Here is a 26,710-nt window from a genome sequence, read left to right as displayed (position 1 = left end):
TTGTCAAATAACCAAAAAATATTTTCAACTGACATTCTCAATCATCATGTTTTTAAGAACAAGAAAAGTATTCTTAAAAAGCAATTAGTAATGGCGTCGTTGCTGGATTATTCGAACCTAGTTTTTATCCTTTTAGTTTTATCTATAGCTTTGAGAGAGAGGAACTTGTTCGAGAATACACTGAGTCAAAAAAGTTTTTAAAGAAAAACCTCCTTGATATTTTTATTTTTCAGAAAACTGTGGAATATATTTTCCAGAAATAAAAAGAGATCCAGGCAGGTATTTACACACTTGTCCGGAATCTGTTAAAAAGTGGCTTCGACAGCTAAAAAATGCTGGGAAAATTCTTATGTTAATTACCAGTTCTCACAGTGATTACTGTAGACTCCTCTGTGAATATATCCTTGGGTAAGTGACGAGTCATTTCGTTTTCATGATCTTATAAAATGCTGATAACAAATTACACCAGTGCTTTTTAAAAAGTGTTAGCCTTGACCATACCATTATATTAAACAATGCTGAGTGACAAGTGGTTGTTTCTCATAACAGCCCTTAACATCTCCTGACAGAAACACACCCCAAGTACATTGTAGCTAAGCGGTATTACCGGGTCAGTATGCTCAGAGCCCGTTCATAGTCTGGGCTTTAGCTTTTCTGAAAGGTGGATAGACCGCATGTCCTTTGGGCAGTCCTCCGTGAATTTGGTTTCTCAGCTTTGGATGATTATTGAGGGGCACTGAGTTGTAGATTATAGCCCCTGACATGGAATACAATCCCTCTGTAGCCATTTCCATGTGGAGCCAGGCACTTCCCCATTTACACGGCCAGGGGTGGGATTGACATCCATGAACATCGAGGCAGCATAAACGCATAGACTTAAAATAAGACAGTCGTGGGCTCAAGCCCTGCCTTGCAACTCACCTCGTGACCTAGGGTAGGTTGTATGACCTCTCTAAGCCTCAATTTCACCATCTTAAAGATGGGACAGTAGTATCTCATAGGCGTGACAGGAAGTTTAAATAGCACAATACAGGTAAAAGTATGAGAGTAGTTGGTAAGGCTCAGCAAATGTTAATACTTATCTATGGCATTCTTACGGGCAATGCCAGGGAATATCCATGGTCAGAGCCAGATTCTAAAATGAGCTGTTAGATCTCCCCTACTGTTTCCTCAAATTTTAGCAGATACTGTACTGAATTGCCGTGAGTATGAAGCAAATTTTAGCCTCAAAACTGACCTCTTGCCAACCTGTTTAGCTTCCTGATTTCCATGTTCCTCAGCACATGTGGATTCAGATTGGCCTATGGTGTACTTACGGTCTATCGGTGGTTTTCTGCTTTCTGATTAATGTATAGGTTTGGGATCCTTGAAGTGAATTAAGGCTGCAGCCCTGTATGCCTTGGAAAGTGCCTTTTGTAGAGACATTTGCTGTCCTGGTAGTGGGACCATGCTTCAGAATAAACACTTGGAAGTCTTAATTTCTTTTTCATTAGCATAGATTACCAAACTTTTTCTTCATATCTTAATTCCTCTGCAGTGTCGTTTTGCTGTGTAAAAGTATTCTGGAATGTTGGGTAAATATTATCTCCCCAATGTAATAGTGAGTCTGTCAGGAGCAAGGACTATCTTTCCTTTGCTGTCCCAAATAATCCTTAATACAGTGTTAAATACAGACGAAAAAACAATTATTGTTGCCTAAAAATTACCATATTGTAATACTACCCTGATTTTCAAAATAAGGTATCTTCACATTTTGAACACTCTCTGAAACATGTCATCTGACCTGTTAATAATGCTAGCTTTCTGTAGGACCCATGTAACACACAAAATTATTAATAACTCTTGATGCTAATAAATCCAGACAAATTTCAGGCCCCAAATTTGAAAACATAGCTCGTGAGTATTTTAGGTGTTAGAAACTATTGAATTTACACACTATAATTATTGCCATAGTGAGAAAACCAGCTTAGCACCTAGAGTTAATGAGTTAATATGCTTTTTTTCCCCCTTATGTTTGTATTGATACTTCAGGATGGTGTCAGGATGATTAGTGCTTGACTACCTTCTATTTCCAGTGTAAGGTTCACCTTAGAATGTATAGAAAGCATAGAGAAGTTAATCAAAAGATCAGAAATGATGCTGTGGTCAAATAGGCAAAGGTTAAGTTCTGTTTTATATGGACCTTTTCTAATTCCTTAAAATAAATGTATGAAAAATATCATTGCTTTTTAGGAATGATTTTGAATATCTTTTTGACATTGTGATTACAAATGCATTGAAGCCTGGTTTCTTCTCTCATTTACCAAGTCAGAGGCCTTTCCGGACACTTGGTAAGTTAACATTTTGTATCTTTACTCTCCTATTTAAGATTTGTTCATTCACTTACTCAAAAAATACCTGTTGGCTGACAGCCATGTACAAAACTCTGTGTTAGATGCAACAAGGGGAATAAAAGAGATACCAGGTGTTCTTTTCTCTCATTGGGATGCATAAACAAGCACGTAAGCAAATTGGTAAATGCCTGGGATATGATTACAGGTCGTGTTACCTGTTGAGATGGAAATGACTGCCTGGTGAGGTAGTAAACCGGGAGGCCACCTTAGAGTGCCTGGCCAGGGGACGCCTGTCTGAAAAGGTCAGGTGAGGTGACTTGCTAGGCGGGACCTGCGGGATGAGTAATGAGAAGAGCAGAGGAAGTGTAGCCCTGGCAATGGGACAAACGAATGCAAAGCCTCCGTGTGAGAGTAGTTTGGGCTCGTTCCTGTGACAGAGAAGGGACCTGTGACTCTGGCACACAGTCATGGGCAGAGAAGGGGTGAAATTAGGGAGGCAGGCAGCCGCATACACTGTGGAAATGCTTTTAATTTTTATGGCAAAAGCAACCTGAAGCTATTCAGTTGAGATGTACGAGTGACATAGAGACCTTTTTGGCTGCTGGATGGGGAATGGATTGGATGTGGGGAAGGATAGAGAGAAAGAGGGAGACCAGGCAATTGAATGTCGCAAGTGAGACATTGCGGTGCTTTGGTCTGAGGCAGTAGTACTGGAAATGGAGAGAGGTAGACATATTTAAGATACATTGTGCAAATGGAAAACTCAAGACTTGGTGATGCTTTAGAAGCAACAGATGAAAAGGGAGTTAATCAAAAATGACTTCAGGTTGCTGATTTTTCTTTTTTCTGAATTGAGCACATGGGTGAATGGTGAGACCATTTACAGCCATGAGGAAAAATACAGAGGAAAAGTTTGTGCAGGGTGGTTCTTAATATAATTATTAAGAACTCATTTTTCAATGTACTAATTTTGAAATGACTGTGAATTATCTAACTGGAGCTCTCAATTAGGAAATTTATATAAATGAGCCTGGAGTCCGAGAGAACAGGTGTAGGTTCAGGATATAAATTTGGGATTCATCAGCTCATAGAGGGGTATTTAAAGCCTTGGGCTTACATCAGATCACATAGAGGGAGAATACAGATAGGCAGAAGGCCCAGACCAAGCTCTGACACACTCTAACATTAAGGATAGAGAAGAAAGAGTGTGATGTAGGTGCAGACAGATTATAGTGGGGGAAATAGAGTACAACATTCATAAACCGGTGAGGAGAGGAGAGAGTGGTCACCTAGGGAAAATGCTACTGAAAGTCAATTGGAAAAGGAAAGAGAAATGTCCATTGTAGTGGACAAGACAGAGATCACTGGTGTCTTGAGCCCTGATAGATATAGAACCAGACTGCAGTATCTTGAAGAGTTCATTGGAGGTAGTGAAACCCATGAGTGTAAACAACTCTTTCTAGAATTTTAGCTATGCAAATAGTCAAACAACTGAGGTTTTAGGTGTAAGACAGTGTAGGATCAGGGGCATACAGGTGGTCCCCGATTTACAGTGCTGCAACTCAGATTCTTTGACTTCATGATGGTGCAAAAGCAATACACATGCAGTAGAAACTGTGCTTCAAATTCAGAATTTTTTTAATTTTTTTATTATTTTTTTTTTTGCGGTACGCGGGCTTCTCACCGCCGTGGCCTCTCCCGTTGCGGAGCACAGGCTCCGGACGCGCAGGCTCAGCGGCCATGGCTCACGGGCCCAGCCCGCTCCGCAGCATGCGGGATCTTCCCGGACCGGGGCATGAACCCGTGTCCCTCAACCACTGGGCCACCAGGGAAGCCCTAACTTTAGAATTTTAATCTTTTCCCAGGCTAGCAATATGCCTTTTGTTACTCTCTCTTGATGCTGGGAATGGGCAACAAGCCACAGCTCCAGTCAGCCAGTACCTCAGATCATGAGGTTAAACAGCCAGTACACTTACAACCATGCTGTACCCATACAACCATTCTGTTTTAATTGAACACTGATTCAGTAAATTCCATGAAGTATGCAGTACTTTGTTGTAAAATAGGCTTTGTGTTAGATGACTTTGCCCAGTTGTAGGCTAATGTAAGTGTTACGAGCATGTTTAAGGTAGGCTAGGCTAATGTTCGGTAGGTTAGGTGTATTAAAGGCATTTTTGACTTAAGATATTTTCAACTTATGCTGGTTTTGTCGGGTTGTAACTCCATCGTAAATCAAGGAAAACCTGTAGTTTATTGTTTTTAACTGAAGACACTCGAATATGCATTATGCTGATGAGAATGGTCTAGTATAGTTGTTTTCAGCTGTGGCAGTTTTGCTCCTCAGGGCAACTTTGGCAACGTCTGGAGACATTTGGTTGTCACAAGTTTGGAGGAGGGATACTACTGGCATCTAGTGGGTAGATGCTGCTAACCAACCTACAGCACACAGGACAGCACCCCTACCACCACCAACAAAGAATTATCTGGCCCCAAATCTCAGTAGTGCCAAGGTTAAGAAACCCTGGCCTAGTAGAAAGGCAGGGATCGATGGTGTTTTTTATATATTGGTTTAATGTCTTATATAAATCTTTGATTTAAAAAAAATAATCAGGGATTCGGTCACTTTGCTGTGTACCTGAAACTAACACAACGTTGTAAATCAACTATATTCCAATGTAAAATAAAATTTAAATTTAAAAAAAAGAAATAATCAAGGCGTCAAATAGGACTCTTTGTATTAAACCAGGAAAAAAATTTCAATGTTTTTCCCTTCTTCACAAACTTATATTTAAATACATTAAGTACTCAATAGATGTTTATTTTTACTTTTATCTTCAAGGTTTTCATATTTTGTTCCAAGAAAATCCGTGTCTGTTCTATACCTACAGTAGTACTTATGCCGTTTCACCAAGGTTTTTATTAAAATTTTACTCAGACACACAAATACCAGTAACAGAAAACAATGCACATTAAAAATATACCAAATTTTTTAACATATTGGAGACCACAAACGCATCAACTTATGCTGACAAATTACTGTACTTTGTGCAGTATTTCTATTTAATTGAGGAGTATTCAGAGATATAAGGGTAAGCTTTTAAAAACTATAACCATGTAGAGGTATCTATCTTATAACCTCTGTGCAGTATTTTCTTTTGGTTTTACACTATCAAATTGGATTTGAGGACTGACATAATAATAGTTATCCAAACTATATTTTCAGATATTATATTCATTAAAAGACTTGATAGTCATCTTGGCTGAATTTAAAGTATGAAAATGTTATAAGTCTTAACTTTAAGAGTTGAAAAGTCTGGCTGGATGAAATAGGACCCAAAGTCCTATCACCATTGTCTATAATGATTAGAATAAAATGCCTATGGACCTCAGAATGTATGGGATTTCATGCTTTTATAATAGATATAGAGCTTGTCTCAGTTTTTTCACATCCAGAAGGGATTAGACTAGAAGATCTCTAAAGTACTTTCCAGCTTTAGTTTTCTGGTCCTCTGATTTAAAACATTTTGGTGTAAGACACAGTGAATCCTGCAGTTTCTGGAGCTGATACAAAATAGTTTATTCACATTTAGGGGGCAAAAGGATTGCCAGCTCTATTACTAATAAGAGGTTCACACTGCTCGTATTAAAGAATCCCTAATACATTGTGTTCTGTCGCAGTGTTTATTTTGCTGCTGATTCTGATTCTTCTACCTCTAACTGCTCTCTCTGTTTCCACTGCTGGTTTCCCTTCACCTTTCTCGTTAAATGTTGCTACTCTCTAGCGTTCTGCATTGACCCTCCTTTCTTCTCCTGCTGTTGTCAGCTCTCTACCACCCTCTGGTTTTAACTGTCACCTGTTCGCTAATGACTCCTTAATTCCTTAATTCTTGGTTTCACTTTTCCCTGACTTACAGAGGCCTATTTCTATCTGTCTTCTAAGCTTTCCATGCCCCAGAGCCCTGGCATCACATGAAACTTTACATACCTATAACAACTTATTCATTTCCCATATTCCATAACTCTGTTATAACTTTTCGAACCACAGATCTTGCCCAAGTTAGGGAAATCTGTCATCTTCAGCTCCTCTCTCCCCTTAACAACTAACCTATCCTCCAGTTTTCTCAAGTTTGTCACCTGCCACTCCCTTATCATCCCTTGTATGAATTGGCACAGTATTACATCAGGTCCTGGTTATTACAGTACTTAACTGATCTCTCAGCCTTGTAACCCGCCAAACATCCCACATGTGGCAGTTAATGTTACTGTACAAGTCACGTCAGTTGGCCCTTACGTGACAGTCCATTGTCTTTGTAAATCAGATCATTGCTCCAAATGATTAAAGTTAGAAGTAAAATTAAGGCAAAGAAGCTTGTTGGGATGGAAGGCACGGTGAGCCAATCCCAGAGACCCCAGCACTGCAGCATCCTCTGCGCAGTTGTACAGGACTGATGGCAGCCCTTGTCATGGAGGCGCCGAAAGGGAGGGTGGGGACTCGGCAGGTGGGGGGCTGAGCTCCATTCAGCTTGATCCCTACAGGGGCTTAAGGACTGTTCGGGGGCGGGGAACCTCTTCTAGGCAAAATCTGTTATCTCACGACTCAGCTCAGCAGAGCTAAGGCTTGGTGCGGGGAGGGAGTCCGCCCACCTTGCAAGGTTGTAAATTCAGTGGGGAGAGGGACCACGCCAGTCTCCTGCTACCAACTACCCCTCCCCCGCGCCGCCCAATTTGGGAATCATGACCCAACTTGCTGTCTTTGGTGTCTTGGTCTCAGCTTTCACCTATCCACTGACTCCCAGATGTTGCCCCAGCTGTCTTTGCCAGAACCTCACACCATATTTTGTCTTGTACACCAGACACCTCCACCCAGTATTCTGAAATCAGACTTGATTCTCCTTCCACCTTGAAAGCAAACCACCACCAAATATGCTGGTCACCTTGACCAGCCGCTGAATAAACCCAGCTGGAAACCTTCATCATCTTCACCCTTTCACATCCAGGAGGCTGTGCATCAAGTCCTGGGGGGTTTTGTTTGTTTCTTGTTTTGTCTTGTTTTTTTCATAAAGTCCTGTTTAATCTACCTCAGAAATATCTCATCTCTGCCGTCCCCTCCCTTCCCGTTAAGCTTTGATCATTCTTCCCCGTTCTCCCTCGTCCCTCTGCCTCCCTTTATACCTCTAGTTCTCTCTCTTGCCCACTGCCCTCAAATACTTTTCATTGGCATAGATTTCTATTTGTCACTGGCTTTAATTTCAATATATTTTGTATTGCTCACTTATTACTGTTAGACTTACAATATATTTAATATATTTATCACACACAGAATCTCATTGGCTTCCCACTCCATATAGCACCCTAAGGCTAAATCTGGTTGCTAGGTTACCTTTTCATCTTCATTCTCACTGCTCCCCACAGGTGCCCATTACTCTCTCCTTGGTGAAATGAATGCCTTTTATTGTTCTATCAGGTTTTTGTTTTGTTTTATTTTCCTGCTGTTCTTTCTACATCAGTGTTTCTCAGACTTTACACTCAAATCACCTAGGGATCTTGTTAAAATGGAGATTCTGATCCAGTAGGGCTGGGCAAAAGGCTTCGATTTGCATTTCTAAACAGATTTTCTGTTGAAACAGATGCTACTGGTCAGATCACCAAGACGTACTTTAGTAAGACCAAGAGAATGTCTTAGTGAGTACATTTAATTGAAGGTTGTTATTCTGAAAAGAAATAAACTTCCTATCATTTTAGGTGTGGAAATGAGCTAGTTAGTTAAGCATATTTAACTAAATGACCAAAGCCAAAGTAGATAAAGGGTAAGCGTAGGAGTTTCACTTTCTGTTTATGAAATTTGCTCCAGCTCACTGGTAAAGTATTTATTTCCTTTAATAGTATAATTTCCATTTTATAGTCCCCAACACAGGCAGGCATTTTAGGAGGTATTTTACTTGAAAAGTATCTTACTGCCCATTCCAAAAACAATGGAGAAAGTGTGTATGAAAATCCATAATTGGTGAGAAATTTTTCTAGCTCAAAATTGAAGAAGAGATGTATAAAGCAAATATGAACTGTTTAGTGAAGTTCATATTAGAAGGAGTCCTAGAAATCAAAACAATTATAAATATATTTTAATCATAAATCACTGTTAAGTAAACCCCTAGCAAGACAGAGGTCACTCCTAGAAAATAAACATTCTGAGCTCAAGAACTCACACCATCTAGTTCACTGCCGTATCCCTCTACGTAAATTGGTTTGTGAAAGATTATTGAAATAAAGAGTGAAAGAAGAAAAGAAAGAAATCCTGGTGGGATTTTGTTTGATCCCACCAGGCGAATTCTGTCATGTTTGTAACTTTTTCCTTGTAACAACATTTCACATGTCTATCAAAAAAAGACTTAAATAAATCATGGAATTTTAAAAAACAGGCAGATCACAACATATTATCAATAAAATAAGGTTTTAAAATATCAAGTTACAGAACAGTGTGCCGAATATGCTGATATTTGCATTTAAAAGGGAGGAGGGGTCACGGGTGTTGTATTAGTTTGCTAGGGCTACTGTAACAAAATACCACAGACTGAGTGGCTGAAACAATGGAAATTTCTTTTTTCACAGTTCTGGAGGCTAGAAGTCTGAGGTCAAGGTGTCAAAAAGATTGGTTTCTTCCGAGGCCTTTCTTCTTGGCGTATAGATGGCCATCTTCTCCCTGTAGCATCACATGGTCTTTCTTCTGTGTCCTAATTGCCTAATTATGTGTCCTAATTTCCTCTTTCTATGAGGACGCCAATAGTATTGGATTAGGGCCCACCCCATGGCCTCATTTTAGCTCAGTCACCTCTTTAAAGGCCCTGTCTCCAAGTACAGTCACATTCTGGGGAACAGGGTTAGTGCTTCAGCATATGAATTTGAGGGGACCACAGTTCAGCTCATAATAGATATATACATGTGCCCAGACTAATCAAATTGTATGCTTTATGCTCAGTTTATTGTATGTCAATTATACCTCAATAAATGTATTTCAAAAGTGGAGAAAGAGAATATATATTTGCTTTTATATGCATAAAAGAATGATTACGTTTTGCAGAAGAGGTGAGCACATAGCAGGTAGAGTTAAAAATTGAGTCTTTTAAAAATACTTAAATGTATTACTGATTCAAAAACATCACACAAATACATACTATAATTTTATAACATTGGTAAGGTAGTAACACCAAAGGCTCTGGGAGTTTGGGAGAAGCTGCTGGGAGCTGCCACAGGAGCCAGTTCTGACATCACACCAGTCAGGCCCAGGCACATGAGTTCTCTGGCTCTCTGTCTTATCTGAGTCATGGAGCTTGCTTTCTTCAAGGCTGTCAGCCATAGCCTTGACTGTCATTTCCCCATATTAATTTTGTAACTATTATGCTGACTAAAAACGTACTGTTTTGTTTTTTTGTTTTTACTTGTCCGTATGGTCTTACAGTTAAAAAACGAGATTTACTTTGTTATTGTAAAACACAGCTGTATCCAGAAGCAAATTATAGTTTTCAAAAGAGTTTTAGTTTGATTTACTATTTGCTTTCATTGATTGTTGTGTTACTCCTTGTCTTCTCGCCCTAATTTGAAGTCCTTTGAGGGGTGATTGTAGCAGTTTGGTAACTTTAGGCAGATTCCTTAGCTTCTCCAGATATCAGTTTCTGCGCCTGTGAAATGAAGGGATAGCAGCTAAGATTTCTTCAACCCTACGTGGCCCACACTCTTCCATGTGCTTCATCTGTATTAATTCACTTATACACTCACTCTGTGAGGGAAGTACTGTTATTATCCCATTTTAAAACTGAGGAAACAAATCACAGTCACTCTCTTATCCCCTTTGTCTTCCTCTGTTTTTTATCTATTGTATTTATTATCTTCTAATATACTTTTAAAGTAAACTATTTCAAATCAGTGTCATCATTGTACTGCTTGCAGGGCACATTTATTTATTTTATGTGAAAATGAAAGTTCATATAACTGTTTCCCATAGACCATGAAAAGAGGTGTGAAAATGTTTGGGTTTATAAAGATTGTGCTTGAAGCTTCCTTGAGTTTATTCCCTTGGACTGTGTTGCTTCCACTTCGGCTCTGATGCTTTCACAGCCCACCACACTGGCTCCCTGCTGCTGGAATTAATAGTTTTCTGAGTCCCACAGCTTCCCAGTTATGGAGGTTCCACCAGAGCCCTGGAAGCTGCCCTGCATGAATTAGTACCCTGCAGAGCAGCTTCCAGTGTGGGAGCTGGAAACGGGGAGGGGGAGGGAGGGGTTTGTGTAAAGTGAGTATTTTGTTTTGGTCTTTGTATAAAGAAGGTTTTTTTTCCTTTTTGTTAATTACTGAGTCCCAATATGTGAGAAATTATGATTCTGTAGATTTGTTTTTAATAAGCAATGGAAAGATGCCCTTCCCACTGTTCCTGTACAGTGGGCCTCTACATATCAAATGTACATTTGCTTTCAAAAATATTTGCGTAAATTACTCATTTCCCAGTTGCCATCAAACCCACATTATTTACATGGTAAGACATTCTGTGCTAAGTACAGACAGACAGACAGACGTGAGAAATAATTGGTTTTCACTGTGTTTCTCCAGGAATATGCTGAGTCTACTATGCATTAGACTCTTAATGTGAAGCTAATACGTGGTTGGTTTTTCAACTACTCTTTAGATTGTGTAGAAGAATTAAAACATGGCTGCTGAAATGTCAACCAAATAGGCATAAATGTCTCTTGACCTTAAGCTGGCAGTTGCTGTGATATGGCTTTAATTATCTGTAAATGTGGTTTTAGAATTCCTTGTTCTGGAGGAGTTCACTCGTATCATTGTGATATGTTGGACTCATTTTTCATCACCAGCAATGGGGGAGACTCTGCCTTTGTGAGGGAAGAGGGTGTGTAGGATATCTCTGTACCTTCCTCTCAATTTTGCTGTGAACGTAAAACCGCTCTTAAAAAAAAATCTTTGAAAAGTATATATACGTCCATGAAGTGCTCATGATATATAGGTGATCACTGAATGCTAGCTCCCATCCCCACATGGTTCCTTCTTGTACGTGTCCTACAGCCATGCCAGAGTGTGGTCTGTCCAGCTGGGTGCTATCACTTGATTAAAAAGTATGTGATTGTCCAACTGTGCTTTCAGAGAATGACGAGGAACAAGAGGCCCTGCCATCTCTGGATAAACCTGGCTGGTACTCCCAAGGGAATGCGGTCCACCTTTATGAACTTCTGAAGAAAATGACTGGCAAACCTGAACCCAAGGTATTTTCTGACTGAGCCCAGTTTACAAGGGTTTGGAGATATAAGCCCTTGTAAACTGAAACCATAACTCTAAATGCCTTCAGCATAGTTATCTGTGAGGGAATCACCTGCCTCTGCCTGTCTGCCAACCTCCTTGCCTACCTCTTCTGCTTAAATAAGCCTTTCCTTTGTTCATGTACATTGAGTCTTTCTCTGTAACAGAGAAAAACAGATATTCCAAGTAGGAGGCCACAGACCTGAGAGATACAGTGGAATAGTGTGTGGGTTACCGAGGAATGTTATCCTGATAACTGTCCATCAGGAACATTTTTATGTGTAAAACAAGCAGGTAACTGATTATACTATAGACTGAAGACACATTAGCATTTAACATCCTGGCCACGTGGTTGATGTTGGACGTTGGTATATTTTTAACAGCAGGATGCTTTCTTCTAAAAAACGTTTGCCGGGAGCCCCATGAGAAGGAGGGTCAGTGGGTCACTGAGCCCTACTCCACTGGCTCGTACACTGTCACAGCCCCCTGGGGACTCCTGCCTTGGAGGTTCTAGTTCGTGTTCCCTTAACCTTGTTTCCTCATCTGTAAATTAAGAGACATGAACTAGACCAATGAGGCTTTGCCTCAGAATGCCTGGGAAGGGTCCCAGAGTCCACCTGCCCAAGCCCACCCAGTCTCAGAGATTCTGTTTCAGCAGGTCTGGGTGGCGCCCAGAAACTGATAAATTGGTTGTGTTGTGCATTCTTGCTAATCTAACCCTCTGTAACAGGTTGTCTCCAATATTTCACCAGCTCTTCAATTCCAGGGGCAGGTTTAACTGTAACCATATGGGCTCTTTCATTTTCATTTCAGAAAATTGAATTCACTTACCTTCTGCCTTTCTTCTACCTGCAGATGAACTGTGTAACTTCTTAAACCTGACCCCTTGTGAATCAAATAGGACAGGTCACCTGTGAAGTTATTCAAGGAAATTTAAGACGTCTCCGCAACTTTTACATCACTTAACTCTGATACCTGTTGAGGGATTTTCTTCTGCCTTCTATAAAATGAACACTACTCTTTCACAATTCTCATGTCTCAAACAGAATTTGCTCTCTGACTTACAGGTTGTTTACTTTGGTGACAGCATGCATTCAGATATTTTCCCAGCCTGTCATTACAGTAATTGGGAGACAGTCCTCATCCTGGAAGAGCTCAGAGGGGACAGAGACGGGAAGCCTGAGGACTCAGAGCCTCTAGAGAAGAAAGGAAAATATGAGGTAAGGGTCTCCTTTGGTTCTTTCCTTGAAAGAAAAGCCTTGTGTTTCACGTATCTTAGAAAGTGCTTGTTTGTGCCAAGAGAGATGAAATCTGTTGGCACTTACTGTGATCTTCATGCCATCTCAGCTCTACAGTTGATCTTGTGGATAGTTCTTAAGTGATGCCAAGATAAATGCTGTTGACCATTAACGTAATGGTCTGTAATGTCTGTCTTCCGAGTTCTCTACTTTCATCCAGTGCTGTGGCACCGTGGCCGTGTTCTGGCTGATGATGAGGCGGCCAGATCCTGACTCGCTGTGGTTATACTCTACCTCTTTTGCTTGGCCATGAAAGCCCTTGTGCTCTCACTTCATGGTCTAACTTAACAAAATTGGTAGCTCCCTTAAGCTTACTCCTGAGCCACCCAAAATGAACATAGGTAAAGACTTGAGGGAAAGAAAAGTAAAATACGTCATAAATCTAGAAAGGGAAAATAGTGTATAAAAGCAAAAATAAGCAGAAAAGAAGAAAGGTCAGAAAATAAAATGCATTTTCCTAAATTCATTCCAGTGGAACAATCTAAAAAGAAGGGAAAACACAAGTCAAAAAACAAATATCCAATCAAAAAATAACAATCAAAAGAAACTATCGGGCTTCCCTGGTGGCGCAGTGGTTGAGAATCCGCCTGCCGATGCAGGGGACACGGGTTCGTGCCCCGGTCTGGGAAGATCCCACATGCCGCAGAGCGGCTGGACCCGTGAGCTATGGCTGCTGAGCCTGCGCCTCCGGAGCCTGTGCTCCGCGACGGGAGAGGCCACAGCAGTGAGAGGCCCACGTACCGCAAAAAAAAGAAACTATCAAGCATGGAAAAACATGGAGTAACCTTAAGTGCATATTACTAAGTGAAAGAAGCCAGTTCCGAAAAGGCTGCATACTACATACAACTATATGACATCCTGGAAAAGACCAGTGGGTGCCCCGGGGCTCAGGGGGGAAGGAGATGCTCTATTTATCTGGAAACCTAAAACTTCTAAGAAATAAAGTCTATTTATTTAAAAAAAAAAAAAAAAAAAAGAGGGCTTCCCTGGTGGCACAGTGGTTGAGAGTCCACCTGCCGATGCAGGGGACACGGGTTCGTGCCCCAGTCCGGGAAGATCCCACATGCCACAGAGCGGCTGGGCCCGTGAGCCATGGCCGCTGAGCCTGCGCGTCTGGAGCCCGTGCTCTGCAACGGGAGAGGCCACAACAGTGAGAGGCCCGCATACCGCAAAAAAAAAAAAAAAAAAAAGATAGCTATAAGTAGATGCAACTGAATGTTAGAATAAAGGGGTCAGGTTTCTACAAGGTTTCCACTGAGTAGCATTTGGTCTTCAGTGTGACATTGGAAGTTCTGTGGACTGAGTTAAAAAGAGCTTTAAAATAACCTTCCAGGAGGTTGGGCTTCTAATCTGAGGGATTTGGGAGGAGGTTTCCCCTAAAGAGAAATAAGGAGATTTGGTTTCTTCAAAATGATTTGAGAATGCACAGACAGTAATAAGGAAATGAAGAATCAGTGGGAATGTTTCCTTTAGCATTACATAGACGGTAGCTCCATCCTTCTCCCACAGACCCCTTTTCTTGTTAATTAGTTATAAACACATCATGAACAAAGAGTTAATAATTGGCTCTTCGACAGGAAACAGTGAGTCAACAGCTTGAAGATTTTATTTCCCAAGATAGAATTGAAATAATGTTCCTTCATCATCACACTCCACCTCCCCACCCCAGCCCTGCTCCATTGAACATGTATGTCCTTAATAAATCCACCCACTGTGACTGAAGAGACAGGATTTGGTAGCTCTCTGTTGGGTGTACACACACATACACATATTTCAGAAGAGTACTCAAAACTTTCATCACAACTATCAGACATAAGTAAGAGCTTATTGGATTAGCAGAGATATCTTAATAAGGCCAGTCATTAAATGACCAGTCTGACACCATTGTCTTGTTCAACATATACTAAGTTTTTAATTTGTGCAAGCCTCCCTACTATGAATATCAGGGACTTATAATAGAATCATACACAGATCCTTTTAACAGAACATATTAGTCTGTGGATAAAAGGGGTCAGGGAGCTTGCGTGTACAAATAAAGCATAACTGCCTCCAGAGGGTACAAATTATAAAAGAATTACAAACAAGACAGGATGGATACTTCGTTGAGGAGAATTAGGGAAAATTTTATAAAAAATGTAGAATGTGAGGTAAACATTGAAGGACAGGTACATTTTCAACTGATGGAAATAACATTCTTGGTTCAGGAAGTAACATGAATAAGTGTACAGAGATTGTAATGTACAGGCTTCAGTACACAGTCTTGACCGTAAAATAGCAGATGTGTAGGTTTGTCAGCCAAAGGCATCACTAGCAGTGTTTGGTGTTCAGGCAACAGGGGTGAAGCTTTCGTTTAGCAGCTGTGTGAAGGATGGGCTCAGCACATGGGAAGGGATGCTGTGGCGGGCTGTCCCAGCAGCCCAGCTAGAGGTGATACAAACATGAACAGTGGGCACTAGTGAGAAAGAGATGGAGAGAGTACATGGCGGATGTACAACTAGCTGGGTGCTGGTGGTAGGAGCTGAGACGGAAAACATCGATGGTTTTTAAGCGCAGCCAACTGGAATTGGTGGGTTTTATTCGTATAAATATGGAAGTCATGAGAAAGACCTGGTTTTTTGAGGAGAGACGTTTCTGTGAGGAGAGAGATGTGATTGGTTTAATGTTGAATCCCATTTCTTTGAAATAGCTGGAGGATGAGATCAAACTGGTTTGGGAGATAGGTTAGGATAAGCGAGGAAAATTGAGAGATGTCCAAGGGAGAGAGACAAGAGAGAAAGAGAAGAAGAGAAGATAGAAACTTGGTGAGAACACTTACCATTAAGGGATGAAATCTATAAGATAAAGGCTCAATGAAAATAGGAGTGCTCCTTGTTGATATATTCAAGAAATGGCATGATTCTTTTGATTAGTGATATATATATTTTATATTTGAGAAAATGAGTCATTAAAACTTTAGCATCAGAATAAACAAAGATGAGCATCTGTCCATTTTGGCTGCTGTAACAAAATACCATAGACTGGCTGGCTTATAAACAACAAATATGTATTTCTCAGAGTTCTAGAGACTGGGAAGTCCAAGATCATGGTGCCAGCTGATTCACTGTCTGGTGAGGGCCCACTTCCTCATAGACCACCATCTTCTCCCTGTACCCTCACATGGCAGAAGGGAGAAGGTAGCTTTCTGGGATCTCTTTTATAAGGACACTAATCATGAGGGCTTCATGAGGGCTCCACCCTCATGACCCCTAAGCACCTTTTCAAGGCCTCACCTCATAATTCCATCATCTTGGGGGTTAGGATTTCAACATATGAATTTTAGAAGGACACAAACATTTAGACAATAACAGCATCCATAATACATTGAACCAGAAAGGGTAAACAGGTCTGTTTTCCTCTTTTCAAAGGAATAATGTGCAGCCCAGATTACCACTCCGTGTTGGCAGAACCATTATCTACATACAGCCTGTGAGATGCGGGTCATTTCTTCTCACACTCATTATTTTAGAAAAGACAATGAAGTAAATCAAAGTGACACTATAAACTTCTCTTTACACCTTGAGAAATTATAGCTAAATACACCTTAAATGTACACACAGAAGCATAGATATTTATATTCCATACTGCTCTTAAATATCTTTGGTGAAATCCAGATAGATTCTTGCTAAGTGATTTCTAAACACCATCACGTGAAAAACACATACTTTCATCTTGCTTCACAAAGTGAGTTCCAGCGCAAAGAATCATGAATCTAAAGGCATATTTAGGACTCTTTGCTGCTCCAAAATGAAGTTTTCATCAGAAAAGGATGACAGATTTTATAATCCAAATTCTATGGACGTGATAGGGTTTTTTTCAATTCTTAGTTTTATACTATACCCATAAAACACTGAGAAGTATTTTTTGAATGAGTTTTATTTAGTCTACAACATTTCTGTGCCTGCTATGTCCTAGGCACTAAGCCTTTAAGGATACACTAATACATGAGATCGTTCCTAACCTTCTGTAGTTTATAATCTGTCCAGGGCGAAAAGTAAATAGTATGATAATTGCAAGATACTATGAGAAGTACCATATTAGGGTTAAATTCAGAGTGTGAGAAGATGGAGGAGACCTAATCCAACCCAGCTGTGGGAAATCAAGGAAAATATCCTGGGTGGCATCCAAGCCAGATCCCAAAGGATGAGAAAGGGGTTCCCAAACAAAGCCAGAGGAGAAAACATTAAAGGACTACAAAGTTTTGTTTTACTTTTTATACAGTATATAGTCTGGTTAAATAAAGTTAAACAACTGAAATTCCTACACAGTTCTATTTTGATTTACTTATTGGTGGAAAAAACTTATAATGAGGTTGAACACTAATTAATCACAGTTTCGTTATTCTGTTTCTTGTTTCAGGGACCGAAGGCAAAGCCTCTAAATAGATTATCTAAAAAATGGGGCTCTTTTTTTATTGATTCAGTTTCTGGACTGGAAAATACAGAAGATTCCTTGGTTTATACATGGTCTTGTAAGAGAATCAGTGCTTACAGCACTATTGCAATTCCAAGTATTGAAGCAATAGCAGGTAAGGTGGATAATACTTATAAAGCTTTACCTGCTGCTGGACAGTAATGACCTGAAGTACTAGAATTCTTTTCTTTCTTTTTTTTAATTTATTTTTTTATGAATTTATTTTATTTTTTTGGCTGTGTTGGGTCTTTGTTGCCGTGCATGTTCTTTTCTCTAGTTGTGGCGATTGGGGGCTACTCTTCGTTGCGATGCACGGGCTTCTCATTGCGGTGGCTTCTCCTGTTGTGGAGCACCGGCTCTAGGCATGCGAGCTTCAGTAGTTGCGGCACACGGGCTCAGTAGTTGTGGCTTGCGGGCTCTAGAGTGCAGGCTCAGTAGTTGTGGCACACGGGCTTAGTTGCTCTGCGGCATATGGGATCTTCCCGGACCAGGGCTCAAACCCATGCCTCCTGCATTGGCAGGTGGATTCTTAACCACTGCACCACCAGGGAAGCCCTAGAATTCTTTTCTTTAAAAGAAGAAAATTTTCCCATGGCATTTATAGATTTTTCTTGGGTAACACCTAGACATGGCAGTTTAGGTAATTAAGACCTGCCTGTCCGCTGAAGCCAACTACAAATGCTGTACCTTTTTTTTTTAAGTCTGCCTGGAGTCATAGGAGAAAGCTAGGGAAGAGTTACCAGGACAGGATGCTAAGGAGGCCAAGTAAGGTGAACCTGACTTTGGGGGCTACTTTTCCCCCCATTTGCTAACTCAGGAGAAGGCACTCAAAGAAGTGAGTGGCCTTTTCATAGTTTCATGAACCTACAGGGGTAGAAAGTGGAAGGTAGGGCCTGCCAAAGGAGGGGTGGGCCTGGTGGACTTTCTCAATCTCTGCTGAGACTCTGAAGGATGAATTAGAAGTAGGCATTCACAGGAACTGAAGCTCAGCTTTAAATCAGCTGAATCCCTAAAACTGGATTGAGGAGATTCTAGATTGGTAGTGCCCCAAGGCACCTGGTAAGAATTAAGGACGCTTCTCTTTTGAGGAAGATAACATCATTCTAGGACTCAAATTGTTTCAAAAAACAATACAAGGTTCAGCACATAATGAAAAATAACCAGGCACACAAGGGTATGAGACTACACTAAGAGAAATAACCAGGTTCAAGTACAGAAAAGAAAGGAATGAGAAATTTGGTAGCTATATAAAAACTAGTAAAAAGTGGAAATTCTAAAATTGAAATATTAAAAAGTAAAAATTAAGAACTTAATGGATGGGTTTAACAGAAGATTAGACACAGGAAAAGTGAATTAGTACGCTGGAAAATAGGCCAAAAGAAAAGAGCCACAATGAAGCCTGAAGAGAAAAAAGCATGGAAGATACGGAAGAGGGACTAAGAGACACAGGAGATATAATGAGAAGGAATAAGATTCCTATAATTAGAAACTTAGGCGATGAGAGAATAAGCCAAAAGCAATAGCTACAACAAGCTTTCCAAAAATGATGAAAGAAAATAAGCCAAAGGTTTAAGTAGCCCAAAGAAATGAAACACAATACATAAAGGGAAATCCCAAAGGTAACTGCTAAAGACCAGATAATTAAGAAATATTAAAAGCAGTCAGAGAATAAAGACAGATTGATTTCAAAGGAGTACTTCATAAGTGTTAGACATCTGACATCTCACTCTTCCCAGAAACAAAAGAAGCCAAAAGACAGTAGAATGATATCTTTAAATTGCTGAAAGAAAATGCTTGTCAGTCTTGATGGAATTCTATACCAAGTAAAGATATCATTAAAGAATAAAAGAAAAATATTCTTAGACAGACAAAAATGGAGAAAATGTATCTCTAGAAGACCTGCACTATATAGAAGATACTAAAGGGTCTTGTTCTTCATGCAAAAGTGAGAATGATCCCTCTTGGAAGACTGGAGATGAAAGAAGAAGTGAATATACAGCAACAAAAGGATGTATGAATAAATTAAAATGAATATTTACAGTTAGAAACAATTTTAAAAAATCCTATGGGGTTTAAATAAAGAATTTTAAGACATATGACACCAATGGCATATAAATCACAAAATGGGACAGCTGGAGTTAAATGTGTTCTAACATCCTTTATTATATGGCAAAGATGAGAGTATGTTAGATATTAAGTCAAAAGTGCATCTCGTAATCTCTAAGATAACTACCAAAAGCATTGTAATGATACATGTATCGAACTAATTATGTAAGATAATTTTAACCTCCCTCCCCAAAAAAAAACAAAAATGGAGAGAAAAATGGGGAGAATGGGATGCATAAAGTTTGAATATCAAGATAGAAAGAGACAATACCATGTTAATGGTAACCAAAAGAAAGTTAGAGTTAGCTCTGATTAATGTGAAGGAAAAAAAATCCCTTAACATGAAAGAGAATCACTTCATAATAATAAATTCTGGTTTCAGAAATAGTGTCACTGAAAGTCCGAGGTATTCACCCTCCCTTCTCTCAGGTCAGAATTTAATCCCTCCCTGTTTTCTCAATACCAAGAGACTGCTGAAAAATCTACTGTGCTTTAGAGGGGTATGTTTCTGCTTGCTTCTTAGTTTCCTGAAGTTCCCTTGAAGGGCTTGAGTCTAGAATCCGGTTCTCCACCCCTTTGTTTATAGCAGGTTCCAGCCCCTCACTTTTTGTCTCTGTAGCCCTTCAAGACTGCCAAAATCTCTTCTGGTTTTTCTGCTGCTAGTAACTGCCTCTGCCCTGCCCCCAGCCAGAATTCTGGTGCCTAAAGGGAAAAGCTGTGGCAGAATGTTGGCTCACTTCACTGCTGCTTGTTCCTTCCCAGAAAGTGTTTGTCCTCGGGTCTTAGTTGCCTCTTCAGCTCCCCAATAACTTCACTCTGATGTTTTTATTTTATCCAGCTTTTCTAATTGTCTCAGCTCCAATTCAGAAGTGGAAGTCTACTTTTTTTTGAACCTCAGATTCTTCTTCCTTAAACTGGGTATACCACCCTCACAGGGTGGATATGAGAGAAAGTAAAGTAAGATATTTATCTGATATTTATTGGTAGGATGATGATGACCCTAAGATATGTGTGACCTTCCAAAAGGTCCATCCTCTATGCCATTATACAAATCCAGTATGTCAATATATCTTACTCACTGAAATATCTCATTCTCACCAGTTTCAAAAGATTTTTTTTTCATTTTGTTCCATGCTTACACACATAAAATTAAAGAATATATTTCTTCCTTTCATATACAATTTTCCTATTAAAGAAATGGACCCTGTAACTTGAAGGGAGCGACTGTCCCAGGACTAAACTATTATTTTCAATTTTTTATATTTCACTCTTTCCTTCAAAGTGACTCAAATTTATAGTGAGAGAGTAGGGTTGTGTGATAATAGAAGTCACTGAATTATTCTAAAATACCTGGATAGAAACTGTTCAGTGGGATATAGTTGTGAAATAGTAAAAGAGTCAAGGAAAAGTGACTCTCCATTATTCCAGGATTTAAATATTTCTCAAAAAATGGGAAAATAATCCCCTGTCTGTCTTCTGGGGTAATCACTTCTCCTTAAGGAAGCAGTAGTAACATCAGTGTGGCTCCCATTTTCACTTTCCAAAAGCTTTCTTCCTCAGCACCCTGGAAAAGAATTTGGCAGAGCCTTTGTCTTCTAACTTCTCTTAGGACAAAATACTTGGACTCACCAGTAGTCAGACAAAGCTAAAGGAGTCGATTTGGGGTGGGGGGAGAGTTAGAGGGTTGGTAAGTTATATTTGATTGTCGATTTTGAGGTCCAAGACATTGCCTCAGAAAGCAAAGTGTTCATCTCTCTTTAACTTAGCACTCATTGCTTACGATCACATTCTCATAAGGAAATTATATCTCACACAGAATTTGAAATTTATTATTTCAGTAACATATTCAGTAAATTTGGAAGTACTGTGTAATTGACCTCCAAGTAAGAAAAATGGCTGAAAGAAAAATGGTGTGATGGTCATGGCTTTAGACATGTTGAAGATAGGATCTTTATATAAATGTTATCCTGCCAGTATCTTTTAAAAAAGTCCCGAGAGTTGCTCTGTTTCTGTGTTGTTTTACACTGAATTTACTGTTTAAGAATATTTGTTCATTTTGGTTCTCTTCATTTAATTATTAGATAATGTGGTTGATATTATGGTGTATTTAGTACACAGAGTTTAATAGAACATCATTGTGGTAAACAAGAATTTGGTTCTTTGTCTACCATTCTCTTTTCTTCCAAAAAGCACCCAACAGTGACTTTTCTAAGACATGCAAATGTCTCCCTCTTGTTGAATCCCCAATCTGGACGTACTTGTTTTAACACAATAGTAATCTGATCTCAGTTTGGCTATTCCATACCCAGATTTCTTAACCTTAGTAGACTTTTTCTGCTACCTGAGAGAATAAAATTTTTGTTTTAAATGAGATAGGAAATGAAAAACAAACCTGATATTCCCCCTTTTTTGTATTCATGTAATGTTTCTTTATTCGTCAATATTCTGTTAGATGTGGTTCTCTCATTGACATTTAAATGCTTAGGAGGTATTTTTATAGATGTTATAAAAGTTTGCAATATACATTACCATGATGGTTGGTTTATAAGCATTTTGATAATGTAATCATTTTAACCTTATAACAGCTTTTAAAACATTTACTTTAGGATGTGTGTAGGAAATACAGAGAAAGAGGCGGCTGGGTCAGCTCGCAGCCTGTATCATTTTTGTGGCTTATAAGAAATCCAGGACCTCAGATGCACTATTTTAGAAACTCAGTTTTTAATCAATGTACTTTCCAATGCCTTTTAATGAGCCTTTTTAATGGCTCAAAATATGCTCCAGCTAATTTGAAGCAGTGAAGACCAGTGAAATTCACTAATACGAATGTTTTTCTGTTTATAGTAATCTTAGCTTTCTCTGGCCTCAGAAAGGCAGTGTTCCTTCTGCCCAATCTTTAGCACTAGTTTTCTCCTCATAAGGATTAACTATTTGGGTCTTAATAACTCTCACTGGCATTTAATATAAAGTATCATTTTTATGTTAGTATCATTTTCAAAATACTGAGTACTACCAAATAATGTTTTACATGTGAAATTTGTGAAATAAGGATGACTACCCAGTATCTGCATGTGGAATGACTATCATTACATGACATATAACGTTTCACTTGTAATATTTCTGGTAATGGTTCTTTGAAGAAGCTTGGGAAGAAAATATCTGAAGGCTAGCTTTTGAGATACTTATATTGAAGATGTCACAGCGTCCCACCATCAATAAAGTATGAATTTTATGTTCTCTCCCCCCTCTTGTGGCTGTGTGTTTGTGTGTGTGCATGTGTGTGTGTGTGTGATGCTTATCAGATGGAAAACGTTGCCATATTGTGCATATTAGAATTCTTATTTAGCTAAGCATTCAAAGATTATTCTTAGTAACTATTACTAAGGGCTATGAAGATTATTAGTTCTCATTTACCAGTTACAGCACGCAACCTATCCAGGTGACAAAAGAAATATTAAAATTATGAAACTAAAAATGTTTTATTATCAATGACTATCAAATTTTGATTTGTTTATATTTATGAAAGTTCTTTTGAAATATGCAGAATCTTTTTTTTTTCCCCAGAATTACCCCTGGACTACAAATTTACAAGTTTCTCTTCAAACAATTCAAAAACAGCAGGCTATTATCCAAACCCTCCATTGGTCTTATCAAATGATGGGAAACTGACAACCAAATAAACTATGTTTACTGAAAAATGAAGTGAAGAACCATATGTACAGCAAATGTACTGTAAAAATGTTAATTTTCAAAAACTACTGTAAAATGCTTTATAGAAACAAATTCTTAATGAAGTGACCAAGAAATTGGTATGTTTTTCCATAGGTCTCCTTTCTATAGAGATCATCTTGATACCCAACAACTCTCATTATGTTAAAATCTCAATATCTTAGAACTGAAAAGAATCTTATTAATATTTTCTATACTAGCAGTTCTGAGATTAGAATCACCTGGGGATATATATACATACACATGCATATTTACACATTTGCCTAGACCAGTGGTTCTCAAAGTGTGTTCCCCAAACCACTAGCATAGCAGCACCTGCAAACTTGATAGAAATGCAAATTTACAGGCCCCATCCCAGACATACAGAATCAGAAACTCTGGGAATGGGACCCAGCAATCTGTGCTTAATTACAGTGTGGTTCACACTACTAAAGTTCAAGAACCATTGACTAGACCATAACCTGCAGACATTGGTTTAATTGGTCTGGGGATACAGATGAGCATTGATGTCTTTAATATGCCCCAGGAAAATGCAGCCAGAATTGAGAACAACTGATCTACACCTGTTGTTTCAACTTAAAGTTCAGAACACCAAGTCTAGTAAGATTAAATTATTTTAACTATGCTATTTTTGTGGTTACCAAAGCAAGGAAGTAGACATGATGTCTTCTGAGACTACACAGCCATAATGGGACAGGGATGATAGAGAAGCCAACTATTTCAGCCTCCAATGTTACCCATTAGGGTTTTTTTCCTCCCTAATAATGTTAAAGGCTGTTTACTTCACTCTAAGGCATGTATTCTCAGTGGGGCAAAAATTGGTTCTTGGGGTGAAAAAAATCTTAGTGTAATGCAATGGATTATGGTCCTCCATATCTCAACCCTACTCAATAAAATCTTATTCCTTAGTATTTCTTAAAGTTAAATTTATTAAATATTTTTCTCCTAGGGCGGGGGGGGTGGATAATGAAAAGAGAGGTTGAGAAAAATTGCTTTAAGAGGTTTTATAGTTATACTACAATCCAGGATTACTGTGTTCGATGTGCTAATGTATAGTCATATTAGTAGCTGTTTGCTGCAAGATGTTTGGACCCAGATAATGTTTACAATATAAATTCTTGGCTACTCTTTATGCTGTAATTTTACCCTGTCCATCATGGACATATCAGAAAACACTGGTCACCATCATTTTACTTGGATTGTAGCAGAGAATTTAACGTATTGATGGATGCAATGAAGTTAAGTATTTTGTTAAATTTTTAAGTGCTCACATAATCCCAAATATATTGTGGGGATGAGTATCTCAGGGTAGGTAAACAGTTACTGATTTTTTTTCCTCAAAGTCAGTAGCTTTCTTCAATATCTACTAATAAATGTGATTGTCTTTGAAACTGAATTCCAAAATCTTACTGGAATATAATAAAGAGCATACATAATCAAGCTTAGGGCTTAAGTGAAAGATGCTGTTTCATGTAAACTTTCAGTAGACATTTGATTTCTTTTAAAAATAAAGCTGTTTTTCCTTATGCATGTTTATTTTGTCAATGGCAAAGAATAATACATCTTTAAATGCTTATAAACTGCTCTTGTTAATATGAAAAACGTGAACTCCAAGGTAAGAAGTTAATTGCATTTTTTTGGCCACTGAAGAGTGAAAAAAATTCACTCAAGTCAGAAGTTCTAGTCCTACTTTTACCAGTAGCTACCAAAGAAATCTGAACAAGTTACCACCTAATCTCACCTTAGGTTTTTCCATCTTGTCAAAAAGATGGTTAAGAGTTTATATCCAAGTTTCCTCCCACTTTTCTAGCAGAGTCAGTCAGTGCTTCTGTTGGACTGTAATTAGACTTTAAAAATTTTTTATTTGTTTCTAAAAAGTGTTTCTAATTGTATATGAAGAGTAAAACTAATCATCAAAAATGGTATATTTAAAATTTAAAAGAGGATATTAGAGAAGAAAAGCTGTATATTCTTTAATAAAGTTACATGAAATAAGAAAGGAAAATTGTGTTAACGGACAGAGGACTTAAATTTAATATTAGCATACAGGCCTATGAAGCCACCATCGTCCTGATACCAAAATAAGACAAAGACACTACCAAAAAGGAAAATTACAGGCCAATATCTTTGAAGAATATAGATGCAAAAATTCTCAACAAAATATTAGCATACCAAATCCAACAACACAGAAAAAGGATCCTACACCACGACCAAGTTGGATTCATCCCAGGGTCACAAGGATGGTTCAACATAATGCAAATCAATCAATGTGATATACCAGATCAACAAAAGAAAAGACAAAAATTACATGATCATCTCAATAGATGCAGAAGAAGCTTTTGATAAAATTCAACATCCACTCATGATAAAAACTCTTACCAAAGTGGGTATAGAGGGAAAATATCTCAACATAATAAAAGCTATTTATGACAAACCCACAGCCAATATAATACTCAATGGTGAAAAGCTGAAAGCCTTCCCACTAAAATCTGGAACAAGACAAGGATGCCCACTCTCACCACTTCTATTCAACATAGTATTGGAAGTCCTAGCACCAGGAGTCAGACAAGAAAAAAATAAAAGGTATTCAAATTGGTAGGGAAAAGGTAAAAGTGTCATTACATGCAGATGACTTAATACTATATATGGGAAACCCTAAAGACTCCACACAAAACTACAGGAGCTGGGGCTTCCCTGGTGGCACAGTGGTGAGAGTCTGCCTGCCAATGCAGGGGACACGGGTTCGTGCCCTGGTCCAGGAAGATCCCACATGCCGCGGAGCGACTGGGCCCGTGAGCCATGGCCGCTGAGCCTGCGTGTCTGGAGCCTGTGCTCCGCAACGGGAGAGGCCACAACAGTGAGGCCCGCATACTGCAAAAGAAAAAAAAAAAAACTACAGGAGCTGATAAACTAATTCAGCAAGGTAGCAGGATACAAGATTAACATACAGAAATTGGTTGCATTTCTTTACACTAAGAATGAAATATCAGAAAGGGATTGTAAACAAACAGTCACCTTTAAAATCGCATCAAAAAAAAAAAAAAAAAACCTAGGAATAAACCTGACCAAGGGAGTGAAAGACTTATATGCTGAGAACTATAAAACATTAATAAAGAAAATTGAAGATGATTCCAAATGGAAAGATATCCCATGATCTTGGAAGAATTAATACTGTTAAAAGGGTCATACTACCCAAAGCAATATACAGATTTAATGTGATTCCTGTCAAGTTACCCATGGCACTTTTCCCAGAACTAGAATAATCCTAAAATTTTTATGGAGCCATAAAAGACCCAGAGTTGCCAAAACAAGGGAAAAGAACAAAGCAGGAGGCATAACCCACCCAGACTTCAGACAGTACTACAAAGCTACAGTAATCAAAACAGTGTGGTATTGGCACATAAGCAGACAAATGGATCAATGGAACAGAATAGAGACCCCAGAAATAAACCCACACACCTAAGGTCAATTAGTCTTCGACAAAGGAGGTCAGAA

General features: G+C 38.9%; 1 protein-coding gene across 1 annotated transcript in view; it reads left to right on the top strand.

The window, feature by feature from the left end:
* The window catches only part of NT5DC1 (5'-nucleotidase domain containing 1), a 118,726-nt gene extending 95,438 nt beyond the window's left edge, over positions 1 to 23,288 (top strand). Inside the window, exons 7-12 of the mRNA XM_065889021.1 lie at positions 234 to 408; positions 2,233 to 2,330; positions 11,481 to 11,599; positions 12,701 to 12,853; positions 17,327 to 17,495; positions 23,051 to 23,288. Of these exons, the coding sequence (XP_065745093.1) occupies positions 234 to 408; positions 2,233 to 2,330; positions 11,481 to 11,599; positions 12,701 to 12,853; positions 17,327 to 17,495; positions 23,051 to 23,166 (830 nt within the window). The 3' untranslated portion in view covers positions 23,167 to 23,288. The remainder of the gene's footprint in view (positions 1 to 233; positions 409 to 2,232; positions 2,331 to 11,480; positions 11,600 to 12,700; positions 12,854 to 17,326; positions 17,496 to 23,050) is intronic.
* Positions 23,289 to 26,710: the final 3,422 nt, after the last annotated feature.

Source organism: Phocoena phocoena, chromosome 12 (genome assembly GCF_963924675.1).
Source record: "Phocoena phocoena chromosome 12, mPhoPho1.1, whole genome shotgun sequence".
Taxonomy (NCBI): Eukaryota; Metazoa; Chordata; class Mammalia; order Artiodactyla; family Phocoenidae; genus Phocoena; species Phocoena phocoena.
Note: the sequence above shows the minus strand (reverse complement) of the source record. Positions and strands in the feature narration are given on the sequence as shown.